General features: G+C 40.7%; 1 protein-coding gene across 3 annotated transcripts in view; it reads left to right on the forward strand.

Moving 5' to 3' along the window:
* LOC130076472 (methyl-CpG-binding domain protein 5-like) overlaps window positions 1–27,066 on the forward strand; it is a 38,382-nt gene extending 11,316 nt beyond the window's left edge. For all 3 annotated transcript variants that reach the window (XM_056241552.1, XM_056241553.1, XM_056241554.1), the window contains exons 4-11: window positions 7,233–7,413; window positions 8,107–8,693; window positions 11,813–13,142; window positions 19,980–20,242; window positions 21,728–22,678; window positions 25,245–25,318; window positions 26,005–26,080; window positions 26,174–27,066. In XM_056241552.1, the coding sequence (XP_056097527.1) occupies window positions 7,233–7,413; window positions 8,107–8,693; window positions 11,813–13,142; window positions 19,980–20,242; window positions 21,728–22,678; window positions 25,245–25,318; window positions 26,005–26,080; window positions 26,174–26,233 (3,522 nt within the window). In that variant the 3' untranslated portion in view covers window positions 26,234–27,066. The remainder of the gene's footprint in view (window positions 1–7,232; window positions 7,414–8,106; window positions 8,694–11,812; window positions 13,143–19,979; window positions 20,243–21,727; window positions 22,679–25,244; window positions 25,319–26,004; window positions 26,081–26,173) is intronic.
* Window positions 27,067–27,175: the final 109 nt, after the last annotated feature.

Consider the following 27,175-nt stretch of genomic DNA (forward strand, 5'->3'; position numbering starts at 1 on the left):
GGGCGGTGCCATGTAAACGTTAGTTTACAACACGTCAATTTCTCAACTTCTCACGAAATACATGAAAGTAAGTGACCGGTGAACTGGGAGAAGAATAGGGTAAAATGTAAAGCTACTTACACAATGTGTATCTGATATGAATAAAACATGCGTCTTATTATAATGGAAAGGATTATTATTGACGCTTCCATAGACATCAATGTATATTTTACAAACTACAAATATAATTTTTTGCTAGTAGTTATGTGTATTTAAATGTCTGAAACCTAAAATAAAAATGATGTGGTTGAAAACACTGAACAGTTGTGATATATGGCATATATCACAACTGTTCAATATCACAACTGTTCAACTGCTCAGCGCCAGCCAACGCGTTTGAATTCATTGATAAATAACTTACACGAAGCAGAATAGTGGGTCATATGTCTAATGCTTTTTGAAAACTTAAAGGGGTCATATAATGCCATTTTTGTACAAGCTAATATGATTCTTTAGGGTCTAAATTAAAAGTTTGTAATATACTTTAATTAAAAATTCTCATTAGTATTGTAAGAAAACACTTATTTTACTTGGTCAAAAACAGCTCTGTTTTCAGCACGCCGTTTCAGTGCATATGACTTTAAATGATAATGAGCTTCGCTCACCCTGCCTCTCTGTTCTGTGCGTACACCGTTTGTAACACAATAACCATAACGCGTTGTTCAGTATAAACGTGGGATTATGAATTATATTGAGAACATCATACATAGAAAACATGCCGTAATGTACCCTGAGTGTAAACCTTAGACGCGTTCATTGTGAAGCGTGCAGCTAGCAATTTGCAAAGATTAATATATTAATATAAAGTTTAATAAAACGTTACACTCACTTCCGTTCTTCTGGAGTTTCAGCAGGAACACGAATATCTGGTACCGATCTTTTTTCATGAGCAGCTTCTTAGCAAATCCAGCTTTATACTCACCCTCATTTATAAAGCAGTCTGGTGTGTGAAATGATTCGGCAAACATGAGAGCATTGACGTTGCTCGTGGGGAATATTCCCTTCGAAAACAAACTCAGCCACTGCGTCTTCAGCGGTTCGGATTTAGGAACATTAAAATGACTGTGTTCGTTATTACACCCAAGAACAGAACACCACAATCGCTTAAGCCTAGATCACACTACAGGATTATAAACCCGATTTAAGCCCGATGAGCTCGCCGACAGGTCAGGGTGTTATCGCGTGCAAATCGCGGGGGATTAGCGGACGATGGACGCTCGCCAATCTGTTAGTATGAAAGAGCCAACAACTCATCAAAGACGCTCGCTGACGCCTCGCAGACGCGTCGCCGAGCCCAGAAAAATATCTAGCATGCTAGATATCCAGAGCTGTCGCCCGACTCAACCTCAGTGATGTCATGAGCTACAGCCAATCAGAGCAAGGCATGGGTCTTCGTCTTCTTCGCTGGGTATTAGCGCCCGTGATGTTTCGCGTCATTTCCGGTTCGTTTTATCGCGTGATTTTTTTGTGACAAAACGTGGTTTGTAGACAAGATAGAATCGTTGGGTGACAGAGTTGTTGTCAACTGGTGTAGTGCGTTACCTCCTGTTGCGGATCAATCACGTTGTGTCGTGTGGTGTGAACAGCTCAACAACTTGAACACTCCTGATTTCACAGAGAGCAAGTCATGTAGTGTGAACCGCACAGTTCAGCCCGACGTTTTAAAATCATGTAGTGTGAACTAGGCTTTAGACGCCATTCTGCTCATAGACAGTGCTCCAGCATGTCAACAATGACCGCGCCGGTCCGCGCCGCGCAGACTATGATTGACAGTTCGCTCACGGGCGAGGGCGGGTCTGTGTTGAAACGCGGCTGTCATTCAACAATCGCGGGAGGGGCGTGCAAGCTTGTGACGTCACAGGCTCGAACGGCTTGATTTGAGGCAGGGGAAAACATATAAGGAGATTAAAACAAAACCACTGGATGGATTTTTATCATTATATGATGTTTGTGTACAGGCACTGCCAACACACATTTCAGTACAATCAACTTGTAAAAGTGCATGTACCATTATATGACCCCTTTAAGGCTTTCTTCTTCATAAAAGAAGTCGGACATCACATTTTTGTATACATTTTTATTTCTTTAAATTAGTAAGCAGGACACCTGTATTACATTAGTAATACAGGACACCATCTTTCAAAACATGACCTGCGCGAAAGAGAAAAGTGAATGAATGCGTCATTGTTCCCAAATGCACTTCCGAATGCGCCTCTGTTCATTTCAAACCAAACTGACGACAATAGATCAAATTCTGCAGGTAAAATTACAATAATAAGGTGACTTGACTTGGACTTGACTTGACCTACTACAAGACTTGATTTGACTTGACTTGACATAGCCTGTGACTTGACTTGACTTGACTTGACTTGCCCAGGAAAAAAATACTTGGGACTTACTTGAGACTTGAAGGTTAAGACTTGAGACTTACTTGAGACTTGCACATGTGTGACTTGGTCCCATCTCTGCAATGCATCATTTCTAACATCTGCATCGGTAAAAAACTATTTATTCATATATAATTATTAGTAGATGCGCTATACTTTTACTATTTAGAAATGTAACTGCTGCGTTTACACCGAACGCAAATTGAGCGTCTGTAGCGAGTAATTTTTATGTTAAGTCAATGTCTGGAGGTCCTGCGGCGCGAGACGCGTTTAGCGCGGTGCGATGGACACGATTTCGCCTCATTTGCGCGTCCAGGTCGACTAGATTGATTTCTCCTTTCTGAACTGTTGCTCAATCGCGTTCTCTCATCACGACTGCTGCAGCTGCTACATGAATATGACGTATCACAACACTATGGAGTGTGAGGCGTGTCCTGAGAGTCACCTTTAAACCTTAAAGTATGACATTTGAGTTAATCTGGTTTACAGTAGCCTGTGACTGCCAATAATAGTTTTTAATTTTTTTTTTTTTTTTTTTTTTTTTACATTTGAATACAGTTATGAAAGACCTGTTAGTTTTTTAGTTGTTCAAGCACAAAGTGCTGAAAACCTATTGTAATTGCTATTTTAAAAAAACACACAAAAAAAACCTAAAACGCATCATGCAGCCCAAACCATAAGAAACTTGAAACCTGGCCAGGTGGTAGGGCCTCAGTTTGGGGAGAACCTATCAGAGTATGACCCTGATTGGCCCATAGGTGGTGCTACAGTAACCAAAAGTACTAAATGGCTCATCACTCCTAGACCGTTTGACTTAGAATCAAGTTTTTTACACCACTGTGATCCTTGGCTCAAGGCGGTCAAAATGTATATCTCCAAAATCGATTTAGGCCAGAAAAATTTTCTGCTATGTCCAATTTTGTCCAAAACCTACTTTCGCGAACTAGTCCCTGGTTTTTCGCCCGATCGGAACCAGACCAGTCTAGGACAATTCTCTGGACTCTCTAGATCAATAATTATCAAAAATAAGTTGAGCTTTGCCCTTTGGTTCACTGTAACTGGGTCATTTAGAAAAGGGGGCGTGTCAAAATACACTCAAAAGCCTATAAATCATAAATAAAAACTCAGAACTTCACAAAAATTGATGAGAACATGTGTCATAACATGGTGAAGAAGCATGCAAAGTTTCATGGAGATCGGACCATAGTTGGCGCTATAACTGTCAAAAATCTTTAAAACCATATATTTCCTATGGTACCATATATATCCTAATTCCTATGGCTAATCTGTGAGAACCCCAACTTGATATGGCTGTAACTCTTGATACAGACCATCTAGATCCTTGTGGAAGAGCTTGTTGGAAAGGGCCCGTCATCATCTAGCTTCGATTCGAGTTTGGTGCGATTTGGCCTGGGCATTCCCGAGATATAAGCCCACAAAGATATGCATTTAAACGGACATTACTCCCGCCCCCAATCACCCAGCAACTCCGGGATGGTCTTGTTCAACAGAGCTCCTCTAACACTATCTAAGTTCTGAGTTTCAGATTTTTTCATTGTCTCGTTCCCGAGATATAACTGAAAACCAAATTTCCATTCATTCATTTCAACCGTTTATGTAGGCTGTAAAACCGCTGTTGTCCACTAGAGGGAGCAACAGCATTAGACATTTTTAATCTTTTTAACCAGTTTTCAGCAATGGCTAACAAACAAATGCTTAAAGATATTTATTATGTTGGAAATAATATTTATAATAAATAATATAATATTAAATGATTTATTAGAAAGTTTAATATTTTTACATCACAAATAAATATCTGAAATGCTTAAGGACCACAAAAAGAGATTTTCACAATATCATAACCCAAAATTGTGTGTGTGTGTGTGAGAGAGAGAGAGAGAGAGCATCATGTCTAAATATGAGTCCAAAAGCACCTGTGAAAAGACTTATTAATAAAATATAATGTCCAGCAGAGGGCAGTAGAAGACCACTTATTGGCTCAGTTTCATTTTGACAGACTGATTTTCACCAGTATTCTGCACTAAAGCAAACTAATTTTTCCTTATTAACTATTATAAAACAATCATATTTTGTCAGAGTTTATCACTTCATTTGTTCTGATGCTTCACATGATTGCTAGCAACGTGGTAAATAATGGTAAATCACGATAGAAACATGGTAAATCACAGTAAATAATATTATTACATGGTGTATCATGGTAAATCATGCTAGCAATGTGATTAATCATGGTAAAGCATGTTACATCCTAGTAAATCATCATTACATGGTAAATCAAGGTAAACTAAGACAAATCAAGGTAAACTATGATAAAGCATGCTAGAATCATATTACATCATAGGCTACTAGAATGTGTTCAATTGTGGTAAATCATGCAAGAACAGGGTAAACCATGATGAGTCATACTAGAACTCGGTATATCATAGTAAACTATGGTAAATCATACTGTAACATAGTAAATCATTAACAATCACACTGAAATGTTGTATATCATGGCAAATCATGCTAAAACATAGTCTATTCCATCTATGATGTCAGTGGTTAAATGCTTGCTACATAAACCTTAATATCTTTTGATGCTTTTGAGCTTAACTGTCTTAAATGCTTGAACACCGCTAAATGCTGCTAGCAGCTTTAATTTTATTTTTGTAATTGTTTGTTAAAACAGCACCTGCTTTTATTTAATCTTTTGGTTTTGTGAAAAAAGATTAAAGAACCATGCGTTAAAAGTCAGATGGCGCTTAAGCTACTTTATGATTTGTTGTATGTCTGAATAAAAGAAATAAAAGTTAACTTGAATTGCATTATATTTTTCTCCATTGCATCATATTACATTGTATCGCATCGCGTTGAATCGAATCGAAATCGGATCGCACCGCATCGTAATAGTAGTGAATCGTATTGCATCGCATCGGTAGCTGCTTATGTATCTTTAATGTATCGTATCGTTGGCTATGCATCGAGATGCGTATCGCATCGGCCTCAGCAATGGAGATGCACATCTCTAGTATAGATGCTCCATTCCTCAACCTTCATGAGGATATCATGTCTTCATTCGCTGTTCACGTGGTTGTGTGAGCTACGCATGCTCAAACTGACCTGAGAAACATAATGCCATTGAGCAATGAATCAGACTTGATTTATATTTGGCCAAACAGGATTGCAAAATGGCCTAAATTGCTTTACGATTTATTCAGTTGCTCTCTCACTGAAGCATTTGGAGTTTAGTCAGTAAAACAGATACTAGACAAAATGTGTCATGAAAACGCGGGGCTGTTCAGGCTAAAAGTGCTGCTTTTCTATTTATTTCCTATGCAAACTCAACCGTACTTCCCTGTTTTTTCTCTGACAGTAGTGATGCATTTAATAGACTGTTAAAGGGACAGTTCAGCCAAAAATTAAAATGCTCATCATTTACTCACCCTCATATCATCCCTGAATGATGTATGACTTTCTTTCTTCAGAAAAACACAAACAAAGATTTTTAGGAAAATAATTCAAAATAATTTTGTATACTTGGCGCGTTCACAAGTTCAGCTTGACATAAACGTAAGTGCATTGTGAAGTGCACAGAAACACAGAGGACCATCACTTCTCGCACAAGCTTCACAACTCGCTTGCGTCACAACGTCCGTCTCATAAACGCTCGTATGACCGTCTGTGTGTGTGTTTTTATCAAGGATCAAACGAGCGGCGGCCATTCAGTGGCATTATATGGACTCTCAGAGAGGGATTATTTTCCTAAAAATCTTCGTTTGACTTTGTCTTAAGAAAGTAAGTCATGTACATTGAGGATGACATGAGTAATGAATAATTCAGGTCATAGTGGCTGTGTGGGAAATCACATAATCAGTTAAATAATGATTTATTACTTAATTATTTAATAAGTTAATTATTTATTAAATAGGAATTATATAAAAGTATATTATATGGACTTAGTCTGTATTCTTTTCCGATATTATATTCTGTTTATATTCTGGAAATGATGAAAAAACGCTAGAAATAAAAGGTCAATTGTGTGAAAGATTAAATTGTATATTGTATTGTATGAAGTCCTTTAAAAAACGGGGCTGTAAAAGTACTTTAAAGTCCTGTATTGAACCCTGTGTCGAGTTAAAAAGTCTTGAAACACCTTTATTCTGCTCATTTGTATGTTCATGGAGATACCATGTTGGCATTGTCATGTGACCTACAATGTTAATGCATGCCATTTGTTTCATAAATACGGCTTATTCCAACATATTACTCGTTTCACGCATACTATACTAGTAGGGAAATTTGACTATGTGGGGATAACTTCCAGTAATCAATGTGGTATCATAGATTTTGAGATTTAAAGGATTAGTTTACCTCCAAATGAAAATTTCCTGATAATTCACTCACCCCAATGCCATCCAAGATCTTCATGTCTGTCTGTCTGTCTTCAGTGGAAAAGAAATTAAGTTTTTTGAGGAAAACCAAGGTCACGCTGGACGTAGGCGGAAGTAACGCCCCATTGTTTACAAGCGTGGAGAAGGAGGATCGTTCAAATTTCATTGTATGTTGAATGACATATTTATGTCTTAAAAATCCTGAAATGTTTTCCTCAAAAAACTTAATTTCTTTTCCACTGAAGAAAGAAAGACATGAAGATCTTGGATGGCATTGGGGTGAGTGAATTATCAGGATATTTTCTTTTTGAGGAGAACTAATCCTTTAATCGCCTCTAAATGTCACGTTGAATAAACAAAGCAAACTAAGACTTTATGCCGAAACTCAAGGCTTGCTCTGACAATTTTGTTTTCTTAGGTTTTTAATTTTGATCCTGGTGCGGTGGTGAAGCAGAGGACTGCTGAGGATGTGAAGGCTGATGAGGATGTTACGAAGCTTTGCATCCACAAGAGGAAGCTTATCGCTGTCGCGACGCTGCATAAAAGCATGGAGCTGCCGCCTCCTTCGCTAACACTCACCAGTCCTGGCGGAGGCACAAGTATGACGTCTTCTCTGACAACTGGAAGAGTCATTTAAAGTGCCCCTGTTATATTTTCCTGGTATTACCTTTAATGTAGTGTGTAATAAAGCTGTTTGTGAACGTAAAACATCTGCAAAATTTCAAAGATCAAAGTGCAGGTAAATTGAGTTTTTGTCTCCCAAAAGAAAGCGATTCTGAACTGCCTAAAATTAGTTTCAAACGTAGGTTTGTAACTAATTTGGTATTTCATTTCTGACACGCGCTGTAAGCAGTCGACCAATCACAGCAGACTGGGCCATCTGACCAATCAGAGCAGAGCAGATCTCAGAAAGGCGGGGTTTAGAGTGTCTGAAAAAGGTTTGATCAAGGATTCAGGCTGAGAAAAGAGCTGATGCTGCAATGTATATCATGAGGAAATTTGAAGGTTTTTTTTACCTTGGATGCATGTAAACCTGTTGTAGGAGACTCTAAAACAAAACTAGGAAACTTTAAAATAGCATTATTGGGGCACTTTATCATGAACGTATCTGAACAAGCACCTTTTTTGAATTAATGAATTATGTTTCCGCCTTTTTAATCTTGTGCATTTTTTTTCCTCAGTGTTTAGTGATTTTACTGTGCTTTGCAGCAGGGGTTCTTACGATGTAAATTAAGTAATTCTAAGAAACAATTGCACACTAAATGATTGACAGCGACTCTGTCTTCCTGCAGGTGTGACCTCCATGACCTCGACCGCACAGCCTCGAGCAATAAGGAATAAAACCCACGAGGGCCAGCCAGAATGTAAGATCCCGTATAAGGTGATGATGGCGGCGGGGCAGCGGCACTTCTCTCCGGATCGGTGTGTCCCGCAGGACGTTTTCCCTCCGTTCTCCCGACAGAGACTGGCCAGCGGGGACCCGGGGCCCAAGTCTCCGTACCGCAGAGTCATGCTGAGCCCTCCCTCGCAAGCCTTCGGGGACGGTTCTCTGTCCCCAAGAACAGACGCTATTGGCAGTCCTGACGCGTTTTTGCGGAACAACCCCTGTGGCTTCCAGGGAACCGGTAGTCCAAGCGCAATCCACAGCAACAGCCGAATCCCTTTGTCTTCTCCCGGGGTCATGATGCACGGCTCGCCTGTCACACAGTCATCATGTGTAATGGCTGGAAGGACTAACATGCCTCTGTCGCCGCCAGTCCCAAACAAGAGCCCCGTAATGAAAAAGCCCATGTGCAACTACCCGCCCGGCATGGACTCGAGCAGAACGGTGTTTCACCACAAGGCTCCGTCGGCTCCCTGTTCCCTGCAGAATAAACAGGTGAGCTCTGAGAAAGACCCTCCTGCCTCTTGTGAAATTTGGCTGACGATTAATTGTGTAAAAAATAATTGCGGTTATGCCGATTAATTGCCAGTTTGAGGGCTTTGCCGATTAATTGCCAGTTTTTAGGGCTTTGTCATACATTTTTGTGTGTGCTTCATTCATTAAATAATTGTGATTAATATTAGGGATGTGCACGAATATTCGATCTGTAATTATTATTCGAAAAATAAAATACTATTTGAATTTTACTACATTGCTTTGCTGGCCGTAAATCCAGTGAATCCATGATAAATCCCAAGCACTAACTCGCAGTTATAATTAAATGGACTGGGTGGCGCTGTGGCGTGTGTTAACAAGTTGTGTGTATTTGATCACATAATGTTGTCGTCTGCCTCGCGAAGTTTGGAATTACTTGAAAATGATCTTACTAAATGGAATTACTTTTGATCAAATTAATTAATTAATCTGAGTTATAATATCATCAACACAATGAGAAATCACATGAAATCCAAACAGTCGAATGAGGAAAGACAGCTGTCCATCACTGCATTCATGACTGCAGGTAAGTGCAGCTGGACCCCGCGTGATCCAAAATGATAACTTATCTTATAGCAAAATGATTTTGAGACATACTTCCTTTAAGTTTCGTTGAGGGAGACAGGTTTAAGAACAGAAAACGCAAAGTGCTGTTAGAAACTTAGAACACCGTTATCTTTGTGTCTCTGAAGCGTCTGTCAGCGAAGTGCCTTTTCTCACTCGAGCATAAATTGCTGGCGGCGCCCCTGCATGTGGATATTGTTTTTCTCAATAAAAACGTGAAACAATATAAACACGATAATCATATGCTGACTCTTGTGTCTGTGTACGTTCTGTACGATATCTGGCGCAATCTGCTTTATTAGGCGTTTTTTTCCCGTTCGCGCTGCTTAAGCATGCTTTTATTAATGCTTTTGTTTTTTATATTTTTTGTTTACACATAGGCCTACTATTTAATGTTTTCAACTAAAAGAAAACTTTAACATATATTGTAAGCTTGTTGTGTATATTTCCTAATGTAAGCTTGTTCAGAAGTGGTGACAAAAACGTGAAAAAAAAAATGTAACTTAAAAAATAACGTCTTTTTCGTTAACCGTCATTTAAATAAACGAATATTCGAATATTCGATTTTTATGACCCCGAATATTCGAATGCAATATTTTCGAAAAATGCCCATCCTTAAAGCTCCAGTCGGCAAGTCTGGCAGATTGAGTGGATTTAGGAAAATGTTGAATGTTTACAACTCTCATGCCCCTCCCCCACTATCAACGGATACCCTCCCACCCAGTTCATGCTCGTCAGTGCGTGTGCACCAGATTTTCAGTGAACGCCAGGACTCTCAAGTGTCACGCATTGAGCGTGACAGTCACTCATTTCGGTCTTTTGTCACGCTCTCCCACCACACATCGTATTTCTCACGCTGAAAAACTATTTGAAATATATTTAATATGCCGCAGCGCCCAAAACTCTGGCCGCGCCGCTCTCACTGTGGAACCGGCATGAATCAAGCGTGTTTCCTCTGGTGTTGTTCGTCGAGCTACACAATAGCCAATCAGAAAATAGCACTATTGTATCTGGGTAAGATTTAACGCAACAACCAATGACAAAAATGTATCCAACCCCCCGTCGGCTGGGTGTCACTCTTACCTGTCTTCAAAACTTGAGAGCCCTGGAACGCGCCCGTCTCATCAGCATCCATCAACACCATGGAGTATTTGGAGGTATGCTGTCCTGGGTAATCTACCGATAGATTGCAATTGCTAACGTCATTTATACTCTAAATGAGCGTACTTGATTTTCCGCCATCACTCTTCGTTACTGCGCGAACTTCCGCGAACTTCAGGCGTGTGCATGTGATTGTAACGTGCGCGAGGGGTGGCGTGTGCCCGATCTGTGATTGACAGTCAGATCTCACACCCCCCCTGCGCTGATTGGACATGATGAACCGGGAGCTGTGGATTTTTGCAAAACAAATAACACGCTCCAGGTGGAGTTAGAAGCTCGGGGTTTTTTTCTAAAACCACTTTATTTATGTTGTTCTGTCAGATTATAGTGTCGATTTCACTGAATATGATCAAAAAAATGTTGCCGACGGCAGCTTTAATTAATATAATCCTTTGTAAATTATCATTTTGCAGCATAAGATTACAGTTAACACCAGTGTCAGTCCCGGGCCTATATGCAAAAAAATGTATATGGGCCACCCTAACCCCGGCCTCCAAGTACATCGAAGAGACATTTATAGACGTTCACTGTTCACACATTTATAGACGTTCATAACATTTTTTAATAAATACCATACCAAACAATACCATAAAAAAAAGACACTACCCAGGGCCTACTCAACAACTTTTCACAACCAGAATGGAACAGCAAAAGAGTCTAACATAACCAAACCTCAGCCAGTGTCAATAATAAACTACTGCATGCATACAAATGATCTTGACACAGCAGCCAGAAATGTAAAAGCACAAACACTCACTAATTTTAGTTGGATTCTCCAGGCCTTTCTTTCGGCACATTCATCCTCGATGTCCTTGGTGTTTAATTCACGGCTTTGTGCTTTCTCAATTAAAAAGATATTCTGTGATATGGTGCACTGCAAAAAAAATTTTTATTAGCTTTAGTTTAAAAAAATGAGCGCTCCGCTGAAGCAAAAATAACCTCTCACACTGCTTTCTTTTTTAAATTTTGCGCTTTGATGCAGCGTTTACACGTCATTAAAAAAACGACAGCGTAGTTCTACGGCGGGGTGCCAAAAATAACACATGCACACAAGAAATTACCGAGAAATGAGAAATTACTGCACATGACATGCATACAAAAAATATATTTATTGTGGCCACAAATTAATTAATACTTTCCCTCGTTCTATTGGGCGGCGGGCCCATTTGCACGTGCACACCCTGCATGCCCAGACGCTATGCCACTGGTTAACACCTTTAAATATTTATTTATTCAATTCAATAAATGACTGAAACAATCAACAACAAACTGGCCAATCATAGAAAAGGCCATAAAATGTATCATTAATATACAGTATGAACTAATGGTAATCGTCTGCTCCCTGTTCCCTGCAGAATAAACAAGTGAGCTCCGAAAAAGACCCTCTTGGCATCCTGGATCCCATTCCCAGTAAACCCAATCCCACTTTCCAACCCAACGCCCACTCTCAGGTACCAATGATGAATGTAAACATCCCTCCTGCAATCGTCCCATTGCCGAGCAACCTGCCTTTACCCACGGTGAAACCGGTCGGTCACATGACGAGGAATTCGCACGGCACAGCCACATCAATCTCCCCGTCGCCCGTCACTTCTCCTGTGCACATGTCCGGGCCGGCTTTGAGCCGGATTGAAGCGTCTCCACAACGTTCCCGTTCCTCGTCAACCTCATCCGAGCAAGGAAGCTTCGCCGTTCCCCCGTGCGCCACGATAAAGGTCCCGCCCCGCTCGCCGAGGTCCTCAATGAGTTCCCCACGACCGGCTTTGCCTTCAAGCCCATCTGGCAAACCGGATGGTATCCACCAGTACAAAGAAATCCCAACCCAGTTGCTGGCAGGGATGAGCAGTCAGCACAACCCCATGTATCCCCCCTCGAAGGAAAAGGAACACCCGGGCCTTTTGGGAATGCCACTGAACCAGATCCTTAACCAACACAACGCTGCCTCGTTCCCCGCCAGCAGTCTCCTCTCAGCCGCCGCCAAAGCACAGCTAGCAAATCAAAACAAGATCGGAGGAGCCGGTGGCACTTGCCCTCTCAGTGCGGGTGAAACCAACAGAGCTGTTGAAACACACATGTTGCCACCAAACCCTGGTATGGTTATACCTAGCGAAGCCCAGAGTGGGCGCGCGGCGCTTCGGGATAAGCTAATGGCACAGCAACGCGACCCTCTCCGCAAGCGTAAACATCCTCCAAACGCTACCAACCACGAGAATTTCTTCAACATGACCGGCATGAGAACGCCATCCGCCGAGCAGATGCGAAAAACCTCTCGAATGCCATCGAACACGTCAATGGCTCAGCTACTCCAGTCTCTGAGCAACCACAGCTCACACATGGGCAGGGGGAGCAGAAACCCAGGGCTGGTGAGTCCGGGGCGTGTGCACTTCCCCGAGGGGGTCGTGACCTCTGGCGTGGCGTCTCAGAACGCGCAGGTTCAGCAGCGACTGCACGGCCCGGCCGACGCCATGATGGAGACCCAGAGCCAGTATTCAGGCAGGATCAACCAGATGCAGGCGACAGCGATGGGAAACTGTGGACCCGTGAACCAAAGCGGACAAGTTCCTCTCGGAAACCATGTGATGAGACACGCGAGCGCTCACTTTCAGCAGCGCGTTCAGCCAAGCGTTAGCTGTATGCTACCCAGCGGCAGTGAAGCCTGCTGCTCACAACCCATGACTGACACAGGTAAGGAGAATATCCAGCACTTCATTCTGCAGGAATGTTTTGTTACACCAAATTGTCTCACCCACCCCTGGCTAGTTTGCATGCTGCTACTTTTTTCTTTTTTATAAATACCTTTGCCTTGGTATTGAGAACAGTAAAAGGACAATAGTGAAATTGAGAAATCTCATATGGTAATGTAAGGGTGCTTTCACACCTGAGCGTTTGTTTCAGAACTAGGTGTGTTTTCTCCCTTGGTTCGGTTCGTTTAGGCATATGTGAACACGCCAATCACACTCGGATCCGCACCAAAACAAACGCTCTGAGATTGCCTGAATGAGGTGATCCCAGCCTGATTGCAAACGAACTCTGAAAGCAATCCAACCCAACGAACCAAATGGTATTATAATTCATAACGGGAAATGTACTATATACAGGGTTCCAACAGATCCTTGAAATCCTTGAAAGTTTGTGAATCTGGAAATAAAAAATCCAAGGCCCTGGAAAGTTTTTGAAAATAAACATACATAGAGTCATGTTTAACTTTTACACAAGTATACACAGTTCCTGAGGTGTTTATAAGACAGCTGTGACGTGTTTTAGTCGATAGTGTTCAGTTTCATGCTTTGCTGGATCTTTTATCATTGCGCTAGAACTGGTGTCTGTTGTCGCTTGCAAAACCAAATGTCGGCTTTTTTACAGGTCCTTGAATTTATTTTTTGCAAGAAGTTTTCTGGAAAAAAAATTCCATATTACTCCCTCCGGTCCGCTAATGTGTTATTTAGCAAACACTTCGTGGCCTATGCATTCTAGCTTGCTTGATTTACGTTAGTTACACGCATTTACGCGTTACGTTAAGTGTTTCCCTCGCGAGGCACTTTGTGTTGTACTTTGCTGTGACGTTCACATGTGCACGAAACTAGTACGATGGTACCTCAACGTTTCACAGACACACTGTGAAACATTGCAAAAATAGGCTGGAACGATGTAACCTTGCTTTCACTTGAAATGTGTCCCCACATTATTTAAGTCCTTGAATTTGACGGTATTGGACCTGGAGAGTCCTTGAAAGGTCCTTGAATTTGAAGTTAACCAAGGTGTGGGAACCCTGTATATAAATAGCAGGAGTGTCTGATTCTGAGTGAGCACATTAGTTATCACAGTTGAAAAGTAAAAGAGCACCTCCTCATCTTAAAATGTTGTGTAATTGCTCTTCTCAGTGCATTGCAAGCCTTGCTTCCTAGTTCCTACTAACTGCATTATAACATTCGTATAGTGTTTATGTGTGTCGTGACACTGTACAAGCCACAATACGCTTATGGGGTGAACTTGTCTATCATCTTGATGAATGAAGCAGTGGAAACTCTGATCAATGTACTCGCATGTGACTTGCGTGAACACATTTTGGCACGCTTTGAAAGGTTGCCTTGTGAAAGCAAACTGAACCAAGAAGAAAATGCAACGTAACAAATTAAAGTTTTCTTTGTGTGTGTCCCTTTAAATGCAAATGAGCTGTAGCTCCGCCTCTGTTCAGAAGAGGGCGGAGCCTTTACATGAGCTTCAGAGACTCCGGCATAACGAAACACGAGAATCTCAGTCAAATTTCAGAAATAAGTAGCGTGTGCAGCTTTACTGAGAGACTCAGGGAGAGCTTCACTTTTACACGTTTCTGAATGTTAGTGGAGACATTTCTGTAGTTGTTGTGGAGTTACACTGATCATCTCATCATCATGTTGAACTCATCCACTAGTGTCCACAGTTCCTGAGGTGTTTATAAGACAGGGGTGACATGTTCTGGTCAATAGTGTTCAGTGTCGTCTGTGCTCAACCACAGAACAGTTTCAGGCTTTGCTGGATCTTCTCTATTGCGTTAGAACTGGTCTCTGTTGGCGCTCGCCGAACCGAATGTCGGCTGGTGTGTGTAAACGTGGAGATTAAGGGCCGGTAAGATCCTTTTCATACGGCAGAAGGAGAGCGAAATCTGATCGGCTTATTTTTTTACATGCTTACAGAGAAAGCCTCACCAGAACAAAGTTACTGGGTTTCACTTTTCACGTTTTCTGGGTTGGTAGAAGCACCGGGGACCCGATTATAGCACTTACACACGGGAAAAGTCAGATTTTCATGATATGTCCCCTTTAAAGGGATAGTTCACTTTGAAATTAATTTTTGGTGTGTTTTAGCTTACCTCAAGGGCATCCAAGATGTATGTGTCTTTGCTTCCGCAGTAGTTTCAATTTTGATATTTTTAGGTCAAACCGTTCTTGTCTGTCAGTCATATAATGCAGGTCTATGGTCACCACCTCAAAGAGCATGCACAGAGAAGGCCAAATTAAACATGATTTAATGACTCGTAAATGTAAGTACACATTGATGGCCTAAGACACGAAACGAGCGGTTTGTGTGAGAAAACGAACAGTATTTATATCGTTTTTACCTCTTGTAAACACAGCCACGTCCAAGTGATCTGAGTGCGCGGGCGCTTCGGTCTGCGCAAGCGCCGGAAGTGATCTCTCGCGCGTGTACGTCACTCATTGTTTACACAGAGATTTCGGAAGTGTTACCTTTCACTGTGAAGATCTAAACATATTTAGATATAAAGGAAATCGCAATGGAAGACGATTTGGATATATCAACAGACAACGTTGAATTTTTTTCACAACCATATTTATTTGAACCAGAATACTTCCGGCGCTTGTTCAGACCGAAGCGCCCGCGCCCTCCGATCACTTGGACGTGGCTGTGGTTACAAGAGGTAAAAACGATATAAATACTGTTCGTTTTCTCACACAAACCGCTCGTTTCGTGCCATCAATGTGTACTTACATTTACGAGTCATTAAATCATGTTTAATTTGGACTTCTCTGTGCATGCTCTTTGAGGTGGTGACCATAGACCTGCATTATATGACTGACAGACAAGAACGGTTTGACCTAAAAATATCAAAATTGAAACTACTGCGGAAACAAAGACACCTACATCTTGGATGCCCTTGAGGTAAGCTAAAACATACCAAAAATTAATTTCAAAGTGAACTATCCCTTTAAGTCCCTGTTTCAAAACAAAACAAAACAATCTATAGGTGTGAAAACGTCCTAAGAGTTTGGTAATCTCACCCACCCCTAGGTTGTATGCTTTCTTTTTTTTACCTTATTGCCTTGGTATTGAAAAGAGTGAAAGGACACTAGTGAAATTTTTTTACATTGTGGCAGCTCAATGTTTTTAATGATTTGGAAGCAGTCGTTTACATGTTTAACCCTCTGGTGCTCTTCGTCATTTTTGACCGAAAATTTGTAAGTTTTTTTTTTTTTTTTGAATTTTTTACTTTATCGGAATGGTCGGAAACTTGGTAAAGGTTTTAGCACTTACTGTGTGTGAAAAAAATATATAAGTCATGGACATGATTCAAAAAAGGTTAAATGATCCTAAAAAAAACACACACTTGTGCTCCTCGCGGTCAAAAATCAGCGCATTGAAAATTAACGAGAGACAAATTTCATCTAGTGAAAACTTTTGGAGATGTCAACCTCAAATTTGGAACACAACGTGTTTAGATTTATGCCTTAGGTTTTCTTGCAGTTTTAGAGTAAAACGTGTATTTGGAAATATATATTTCACATAAAAATTTTAAATAGTATTTTTGTGCATTTTTTTATAACGATAAATGTAAAATTCTGTAACTTTAAGTTCACTTTTTTTTTAAAACTTTTTTCACTTCAGCAATAATCTGTGAAGTGTCGTCTTTAAAAAGATATCAAACTTCAGTCTGTTGCATTCAAGATTTACCACAGTTTAAGTTGTGAATTAAATTGTCATGTCTATGCTCAAAAAGTGAATGAATGTATTAAAAATACAGTGTAAATATAATTTAGTACCATAAAATCCACAAAGAATACAAAATATTAAATAAAAAACATTATCAAACTAAAATATAGTACAATAATTTAATGGAGAGAAAAAAAAACGCCCATTTTGACCGGCACGTGAAGCGCACCGGATTGTTCACCCAAAATTTAATTTTGTCATCATTTGCTCACCCTCATGTTGTTCCCAATCCAAAAGACTTTCGTTCATTTTCAGAATAGAAATGAAGATATTTCTAATGAAATCTGAGCAATTTCTCTCCATCCATTGAAAATCCGTTCACCCAAAACTCTGACGCTTTAAAATTTTCATAAATCCATATGAATCGAGTGGTTTAATCCAAGTCTTCTGAAGAGACTCGATCGCTTTGTCGCATCACGTCTCTTCAGAAGATTAAACCGCTCCAATCATATGGATTTATTTTACCACCTTTTTATGAACGCTGTGATGTTTTGGGTGAACAGACTTTCAATAGAGGGACAGAAATCTCTCAGATTTAATTAAAAATATCTTGATTTGTGTTCTGAAGATCGAAAGAAAGAAAGTCTTTTGGATTTGAAACGATATGAGGGTAAGAGATTGAGGACACAATTTTTGCTAATTCTTTTGGGTGAACTAACACTTTAAAACCAATAGCTGTTTTTAAGTAGAAATAGGAAAAAATTCAATCTTGCAATTAAGACCCTACATATGATATTGAAATATGTTATGATGTTAAATGATGAATATTTGTGTCCTTTTTTATAATCTAGTCTAGTGAGTTGCTGGAGCTGTGTAATATAAAGAATATAGTCACTCCGCTTTTGTGTTGTCTCTAACAGACACTTTTTAGAAGTGACTATATTCAATACAAAATACGATTTGTTGCTAAATGATAAAATCATCTGCTAAATGACTGCTTAAATTCATAAGGCCACCATGTTTGTTCTTACACTAAATGAGGGAGAAAAAAGGGCCAAACCCACCTAGGCAAAAACGGCCTTTTCTGTGATTTATTTAATTTCGCTTAAATCATAAGCAGGATATTCTATTTGGAGATAAATCCCAGCTTCCTTATTATCTGATCAAGAAGTCATATTATTATCACCTGTTCCTGTCGTGAAACATTCAAGCGGTTTCTGTCGATATGAAGCAGCGTCTTTTGGTCCAATGTTGTTTATTAACTCAATCTTCCATTGGAGGGAAGATGACTGTCAGGCAGGTGAGGTTATGATTCATAAACAGCCACGATAGTGACACTTGCAATCCAAATTCAAAGATTTGTTGGACTAAAAGACATCAAAAAGGAAGTTGTATCCTCAATGCATGCATGCAAAAGCACAGATCCAGTGTTAGCATGACACGAGTGTTGTTAGCCTGAGCACTTGTACTTTAAAAATGCTCCTGTTATAATGCACACATCTTCCTCCCTGACCTGTTCAGTCGTGTGTGTGTGTGTGAGAATCATACCACTACCAATCATCGCACTGCTGTCTCCATGGCAACCTCCCCAGTAGATCATACACACTGTCCGCACAGGGCCGTCATTCTGTGACACCACACACCGGATTCATTATGCAACACGACTGTTATTTAGCACATGCATTTAATCTCACTCCATGAATGTATTTGGAGGAGATCAATGTGTATTTCAAACATGCAACCTTTAAAACCAGCACAATAAATGCACATCATGTGCATGACATCACATCAGCCAGCACAGGGTTTACACACCGATCTGTCGCTTGTACACAATCTGACGCTTGTATTTTTATAAGATAGAGCATGTGAATTATTCAATGACTACCTGTTTATTAATGGAGTCCTGTAAAGTGTGTGATGAACAGTGGATACATATACATTTCTAGTATGCTTTTCTGACAATTTCTGTGGGTGGGATGTGCTCTGTGTATCATGCCGAATATACACCAGTTTTAACCACAGACTGTATGGACGGAGTATGCGTGACGTCACCCGTAGTGTTTCTGAAGAGCGTTTTTGAAGCCCAAAGTGGTGAATTTTTTAATATTACTCTGATTATGTTTGGCTGAAAGAAGAAAGTCATATACAGCTAGGATGGCTTAAGCCTTGTGAGTAAATTATGGGATATTTTTTGGGTGAATTAATGCTTTAACACTTTCAAGAGCCTTCACGAAAGGATATAATTAAATATTTGCAATTTATACGGCTACTTCTGTATTTTAGTGGCTTTACTAGAATGACGTACATTTTGACATTTAAAGTTACACGATTAGTAACTAGAGGTGTGTCACAATATATCACAATGGAAAAATGCAACTATGTATCGTGGATAGTGACAATATGTATTGTGTATAGTTCACCCAAAATGAAAATTACTGTGCATGAAAAAAACAAGTTTACAGAGTTTTAGTTTCAGTAGTACTACATTAAACTACTATATAATGTTGAATATAATGTATAATAATGCAATGAGGGACATTTGTGGGTCCTGATGGTATCTTGTTGTCAGTCAAAGGTGTCCTACATTTATTTAAAATATATCTAGTCAGTGAAAGAGTAAAGCAAATTCCTCTGAAATAATTCTGTATTTTCAGCTTCAGAATCATGAATATTGTTATTCTGGTGTATCTATTGTCCTGCACTGGGTTTCCAGCACCAAGTCCAAGACTATTCATTTACACACACAATAATACCAAATTTAGCATTTTAAATCAACAATTAACTTTTTGTTAACCTTTTACCAAATGTCTTGGAGTATCGTGATAATATCGTATCGTGAGTTCAGTTTCGTGATATATATATATCGAATCGTGACATGAGGGTCTCGTTACACATCTATCAGTCACTGATTCTTTCACACTAGTATTTTTCAAACAGTGTGCATGCATAACCAGGGCTCCCAAACAATTTTTTGTTTTTCCAGGTTAATATATTTTTAGTTCCTCAAACTTTTGCATATTTTATTTACTATTTACTATGTACTAGTACTAATGCAGTATAGTAATATGTGGTGACTGTCTCCTGCTTTGTCTACAGGTGACCCTGCATCGCTGAGCTGCAGTATAGGAAACTCTCCTCAGATGGGTGGTGTCATGGCTGCCGCTGGGCACATATACCAACACCATCAACAGCACCAACACCATCAACAACACCATCAGCAGCAGCTGCACCCGTCACTGCAGGGCATGCATGGGGTCTCCACATATCCCAACCAGGGGCATTCCTTCGCAACAGCTCCTTTCACGGACAATAACGTTCCCAACTCCAACAGCTTGCCTTGCCGGTACCAGGATTATCAGGTGACTCACTCAGTCAAGTGAAATAAGTCCTTTCTTTTTACATAGCTAGCATGCTCTAAGGCTACGTTCAGACTGTCAGTCCTAATCCGATTTTTGTGCATATCCGCTTGAAATCCGATCAGAATTAGCTAATGTGAACAGCAAAAAATCACATGAAATGTGATTTAAAAAAAAGAAGTTATTTTACAAATCCGTTTCAAGCTACATCCATATGTGGTGTAAAATCGCATTTCTGAACATCCGTTTCAGTCTGATTTCACGTGGTTTATGTGACTTTCTCAAGCCATGTAAAATGTAAACGTCAGACATTGTTATAGGAAACATGCTAAAAGTCGCTGCCGAAACAATGCAGTGTCGCTAAGTGCAGAACGAGCAGAAAACGTCAATATAACGGAGAGGTATTTTAAAACCGGCGGAGACGACTCGTACCAGCCGGCGGTTCAGAAGACACAGTAGACCAGCACGGTGGATACACATTTCCATGTTGTAAAATTTAAATAAGACAACATCTCTATTGCAAAACCCTCCATGTTGCGGTTGTTGTTGTTTTGGGGGAATTCCTACCAACACAATGTCATTGGCATAGAAACCAATGCATATATTCCGGAAACCGAAAGTCTTCTTTACTTATATAGCGCTTTTTACAATATAGAGTGTTTCAAAGTAGCTTTACAGAGATAACAGGAAATTGTTTCCAGAAGAAAATAGCGTCACAGTCCAGCTTAACCCTCTGATTATCTTCATTTGTGTCTACACTCATTATCTTTGGGGTCTCCAGGGACCCCAGACAATAACATTTAATTTTGTAACAGAATAATAGATTTTTTTTTTTACAAATGTAATTTTAGTCTGTTTATTAATGTTTTTACTCAACATTTGTGCAGTTTTTGGAGGATTTTTGATATCTTTTAAATTTCTATAAATAAATATTTATGTGATGTCATGATTGACAGGTTCTCTAAACGAAGTATCACTGAGGCACCAATGGACTCTTTTGGGGATTTTCGGGAGGACATTGGAGCTTCAACTTTAATTACATGTCCATACCGGTTTATTTCACACGATTAGTTGCTCTGCAGTGAACTTTGTACTAACGGTTTCTGCGGGAGTGAGGCCAGGACCTTGATATCGCGGCTCCACGTAACGTTCACTACTGTGCAGACTCTGTGTTTAGAGAACCTATCAATCACAGTTGTCAATCATGACGTCACGTTCACGTTTTTATAGCATCAAATAACTAAGACCAAACTTATTTAAAAAAACGAACACTTAAACTTACATCAATGTGATTTAAAAACTACCTAAAATGACAGAAAACATCAGACAGAAGCAGGTCCCAAATCAGCGCAAGATGTCAGTGCCATATTAGGACTTTAGCGGCTTCCCTTTTCCCCAATGTAAGAGAGTAAAGGGGCGTCGTCCATCTTTTTTTACAGTCTGTGGTGTAAACGTAGCCTAAATGACATGTTTTTGCCATTTGTTCAGGGGTGCATGCCTGACAGCGCCCAGCCTGGAATGACATCTCACTCTGGAGACGCGGGCATGTACCGAGAGCCTCAGCAGAAGCTGCAGGGTCATGATGCTTCGATGGCGGGAGGATCGGTGGAGTCGGTGGACGCGATCTACAGAGCGGTGGTGGACGCCGCTGGCAAAGGCATGCATGTGACCATCACCACCGGCATGAGCGTCAGCACGCAGGCGAGTCCCGTCCCCGCGCTCAGCGCCATGAGTGCCTTCACCGCCTCCATCGGCCAGCCGCTCAGCCTACCTCACGCCGTCAACGCCGTCATCCACGCGCCGCGCAGCTCTGAGGCTAACGAGACGCTCTCCCAGATCCAGCGCAACCGGCTGCAGCACAACCACGCGCGCAGGAGCTCCGAGCGCGAGAAGAACATGCCCGACGGCTCGGACGCGCACGAGTATTTCCGCTCGCCCCGTCCACACTGGGACGAGTCCAATCATGCGCACTGGAGAGGCGAGGAGTTCCTCGAGTGCTCCACACATGTGCACAGCAACACGCGCGTTAGCAAATGCGAGAGGAAACCCATCATGGACTGTCCGACGGAGACTCACGAACCCCACGAACGGTTTAACCAGCGTGTGAACGGCACGATGGCTCGCGGCGGATACGATGATGACCAGTCGCCCGGTTCCTCCACGAGCCTCGAAGGGCCGCTGCTCAAAGACTACACTCACTTCAACGGGCACTTTAACGGACACTGTGCGCCAAGCCCCTCGGACACGAAGAGTCTCAGCAGCGAGGAGGAGCTCCGGCACCCCGACTCGCCCTCAGCAGAACTGATGCACTACAGGCCCAGGGCCTTACACGTGGGGGAACTGGTCTGGCCCATTAAAGGCTTCCCCGCCTGGCCTAACAAACTGCTGAGAGAGGAGCATGGACACAATCCCAGCATGCAACTGTCTGAACAGGCCAAGGTAAGACAGACTGCCTCGTCCTGTTTATATTCTTTTGAATGTGTGGAAATGTTAAAGGGTCATGAAACCCCAAACCAAATTTTCTGAGATTTTTACAGAGGTATGTGTGTTGAACACCATTGAAGACAATGTTAGCATCAGTTAGATTTAATAGTAGGGTTAAAATGGTTAAATTTGAGTTTTGTCCGCTTTTTTCGTCTTCCGGGTTTAAAATCTTCATCACAGGCTGTGACGTGGCAGTGCAATGTGAGTGCGTTGATGACTCATCGGTGTCTCATAATTATTAATGAGACAGTGTCTTCTCATAGGATATGAAAACTCAGTCTCTTAATTATTCATGACACCACGTGGATCTTTCCAATGACAGACATGTCAAACTGTGATATCGTGTAGTAGATGAGAGAGGCAATCATGGGACGCACGCAAGTGTTTGTTTTTGTGGTGCAAAAGTCCAATTGGGTTGAATATGTTTCCCCGCGATGCTGCCCGGGCTAGACTCTGGCTCTGGGCGGTTGGTTTTCCATCAACCACGGACACATCTGAACGTGTGTGCCGCAAACATTTTTTGAGAGAGAGAGAGCTTCGAGAATTGGAGAATGGTGGACTTCGCCTTGTTGACGACCAATGCAGGTTGCGTCTTGCGAGTGATGCGGTACCAAGTCCCGAGGACTTTCTATCCCTTCAGAGGTGTGTGTGTGTGTGTCTAAAATGAGAAGTCATCCACCTCCACAGAGCCATCTTTATTATGGGGGTTCAGGGGGCGCGTAGATCTAGGCTATGCACGGAACGTTTTTTTTTTAAGCGGAAAATTAATCATTTTCAAATATATGTATTTATAGTGTCTATAAACAACTATATATTTTATAATGACATTATAATTATACATGTAGCCTACATTAATATGTTCTCAATAAAATTACGATTACTGTAGTAGGCTAATATAGCAGGGCATTCAGTTACTTTTGAAAGGACAATAATAAAGTGTCGTATTTCATAACTTTAACTTTGCCAGCTATAAAGAAAATCTAGCATTTCCTCACGTTTTACCACTGCTTTTAGTGACAGTCGATATGCATGTGATACTAGCGATGACAGTGATGGCCATACCACACCCCTTCTCACAGCCATCCACGCCCATTTTTCAAAAAGATTGTGAGCTAGACTTGAGCTGAAAGTGGGGGGTTTCATGACCCTTTAAGGAAATGCCATTTTGCTATAGAGCAGCATTTCCGGTTTCATTGAACATCTCAGTGAGATTTGTTTCAGAGGGTGTTTTTGGTGGGCAAGTAATGAAAAATTGAGAATTGATTAAATCAATCCTGTCAGTAGCTACATTTCCATCCATTTTTTATCTGATAAGACGTGCATAAACTACAATGGAAACACATTTACTGAATAAATCCCTCATGCACAACAATCCCAGCATGCACCTGTCTGAACAGGCCAAGGTAAGAGAGACTGCCTTGTCCTAATGCAAAATGTAAACTGTTATAATTAGTGCTGGGCAATGATTAATTTACATAAAATATGTGTGTACTGTGTATAATTATTTTGTTTATAAATACACATATGCATGTATATATTTAATAAATATTTGCATGTATATATATATATATTTATATATAATTTATATATAAATAACACTTATCTTAAATATATACATGCATGTGCGTGTATTCATATGTACAAAATAATTATACACAGTACACACACATATATTATGTTCACACAAACTTTTATTTTGGATGCGATTAATCATTGCCCAGCACTAATACAAAATGTTACATCATATGCCACTTTTGCTATTGAGCAGCGTTCCTGTTTCATTGAACATCTCGGTGAGATTTGTTTTGGTGGGCAAGTAATGACCTCTGAACTCAATCCTGTCAGTAGCTACGTTTCCATCCATTTTCTATCTATAAGAAGACATGCTCATAAATTTTCATTTACTGAATAAATCCTTTGATGTGCAATAATAAACTCATGTGACTTTCCCTCAGGCTGTGATTGGATAACTGGAGTAACCAGTGGACCAATGGCATCGCAGCGTCTCTAATGTTGGTTTGGTGTTTCTGAAACGCCGGAGTGGAAGTGTGTGATCAGAATGATTGGGTTTAATTCCCCCCAGAAGCATCTCACACACACACACACACACACAAGTGTGTTCCCGAACACCAGCATCCGAACGCCAGAGAACACGACAGCGTTTACTGTGTTTCGTCTGACGCTCGACACACACTCGTTTATAATGGAGGGAAAAAGAGAAAGATTGCAGAAACTTAGTTTGATTAATGATATTTTGCACCAATTTCCCTGGAAGTGCTGATTTTGTTCTCTTGAACACATGGGATGGAAACGCTGCGATATTCACACGTTTTATGCGATATTCCAACTGTTTCCGCAAGTTAAATTCACAGCTTTGGATGGAAACACAGCTAGAGATTGTCCGGCATATCAGATCTCTGTGCACTTTGCGATACAAGAATTAAGTCAAGTTTCAAATGTTCGGTAAAGATCTGTATCTGGAGTTGCAGTGACCGATCTCCTGCTGTTGAACTCTTCTCAGGTGGAGCCAGAGCAGCTGAAAACACTAACACAAGACCTTCAGGTGCTGGACCGAGCCAGCAAAAAAAACAGAAAGTAAGTGTCGTGTCTCTGTAACGTAGGGATCCTAAACCCTCACGCTGGTAAACAGCTACAAGTGAGAATGTTTAATGGTGTGTCCGACGGCTGTGTGAAACGACTGACAACAGCAAATAAATCATCATATTAGAGTGATTTCTGAAGGGTCATGTGACACTGAAGACTGGAGTAATGATGCTGAAAATTCAGCTTTGATCACAGGAATACATTACATTTTAAATATATCCAAACAGTTATTTTAAATTGTCATAATATTTAACAATATTACTGTTGTTGTTGTATTTTTAATTAAATAAATGCAGCCTTGGTGAGCAGAAGAGACTTCTTTCAAAAATATTAAAAATCTCACAGATCCCAAACGTTTAAAAGGCAGTGTATCCGAGTGGAGCAAGAATAAATGTGGGCGGGGCTTGATTGTGTCTGAGGAATTGATTGGATGGTTGTGGTTTGCTATTGGCTGATCTCATGTGAGTGACAGGTTATAGCCCCGCCCTCATCATCAGAGAAGAGATGCTGCAAGAGGAACTTATTCTGATTCAAGATTATTCAAACTATAATTATGTGCACCGACAAGTCATTTAGAATAAACTGCAATATTCCATACAATTTTTTTATTTTGACTTATGGTGACTTTAAAGATGCGTTACTTGTACTGAAGCGTCTCGTGTCGGTCTCTCTCGCAGGGCGGGAAAGCTGAATCATCATCTAGAAGCGGCGATTCATGAGGCCATGAGTGAGTTGGACAAGATGTCTGGAACTGTGAGTGTCACACACACACACACACACACACATCACATGGAGATTCTCACACACCTGATTGGCTGAGTGAATCTGTTGTCTGTCCATCTGCAGGTTCACCAGGATCGTCAAGTCAAACTGCCCAAACCCAAGAGGAGGAAAATCTCCAGATAACAGCAGCGTCTCTCTCAGTGTCTCTCTCTCTCTCTGTGATCGTGGTGCTACACACTAGCAGACGCTCATCGTGGCCCCGCCCACACCCTGTGACTGACAGGTGCTGGATCAGCCAATTAGAAAAGGCAGCAAAGACAACTTGCTGAAGAACTATTTTTTTCTAGTGTACAAGGAAAAATATTGAAAAAGCAAAAAAAAAAAAAAAAACTGCATTTAAGAACACAGACAGTCCAAATATTTCTGATATGTTTTCAATGTGTATATAGACAATACAGAAGTTTCATGGTAAAAACATGGGAAGAAGTGTAAATACTGTAGGATAATGACATGTACAAGCCAACTCGATGCACACTTTATCTTCAGCTGTACAAAACACAAAGCAGAAATGTCTCAGCGGCCCATAAGGCCCTGTGACATTACAATGAATAAGAGTCAATCTGAGACTTTTCTAAGCTTCAGTTTGAGTTGTATTTTGAGTGTGTGTGTGTGTGTGTCGGAGTGGACTTCACCAGCTCAATGGGCTAGTTGCGGGTTTGACTTGCGGGCTTCTATATATAGTTCAGGTCTTCCAGCACTAAACACTAATATACTCATACGTTTAGAATCGTCCTGTGATGTTTTCTGTCTTTATACCGTTATTTAGTTTTTTCTTTTGTCATATTTGTTTGAGTTAGACCACCTCGATGAAACACTGGTTTCATACTGTAATGGCCAACATAGAGGAAAACTGAGGCCTTATAATGTGTGTTAGACATGATGTATGAAACTCCCTGACATGTTCAGTAAATCTTGGCAATAATACGGCACATGCTCGGTAAAGCCTTATACGTGTGTGTGTGTGTGTGTGTACACACAGATACGTACCCTTCAGTATTATTTTAGTTTGTTTTGCCTTTCAAAATCCACTCATTATTTTCTCTCCTTGAAGTTTCACTGGTTTAG

The sequence above is a fragment of the Rhinichthys klamathensis genome, unplaced genomic scaffold, assembly GCF_029890125.1.
Source record: "Rhinichthys klamathensis goyatoka isolate OS25496 unplaced genomic scaffold, OSU_Roscu_1.1 h1tg000654l_1, whole genome shotgun sequence".
Classification (NCBI taxonomy): domain Eukaryota; kingdom Metazoa; phylum Chordata; class Actinopteri; order Cypriniformes; family Leuciscidae; genus Rhinichthys; species Rhinichthys klamathensis.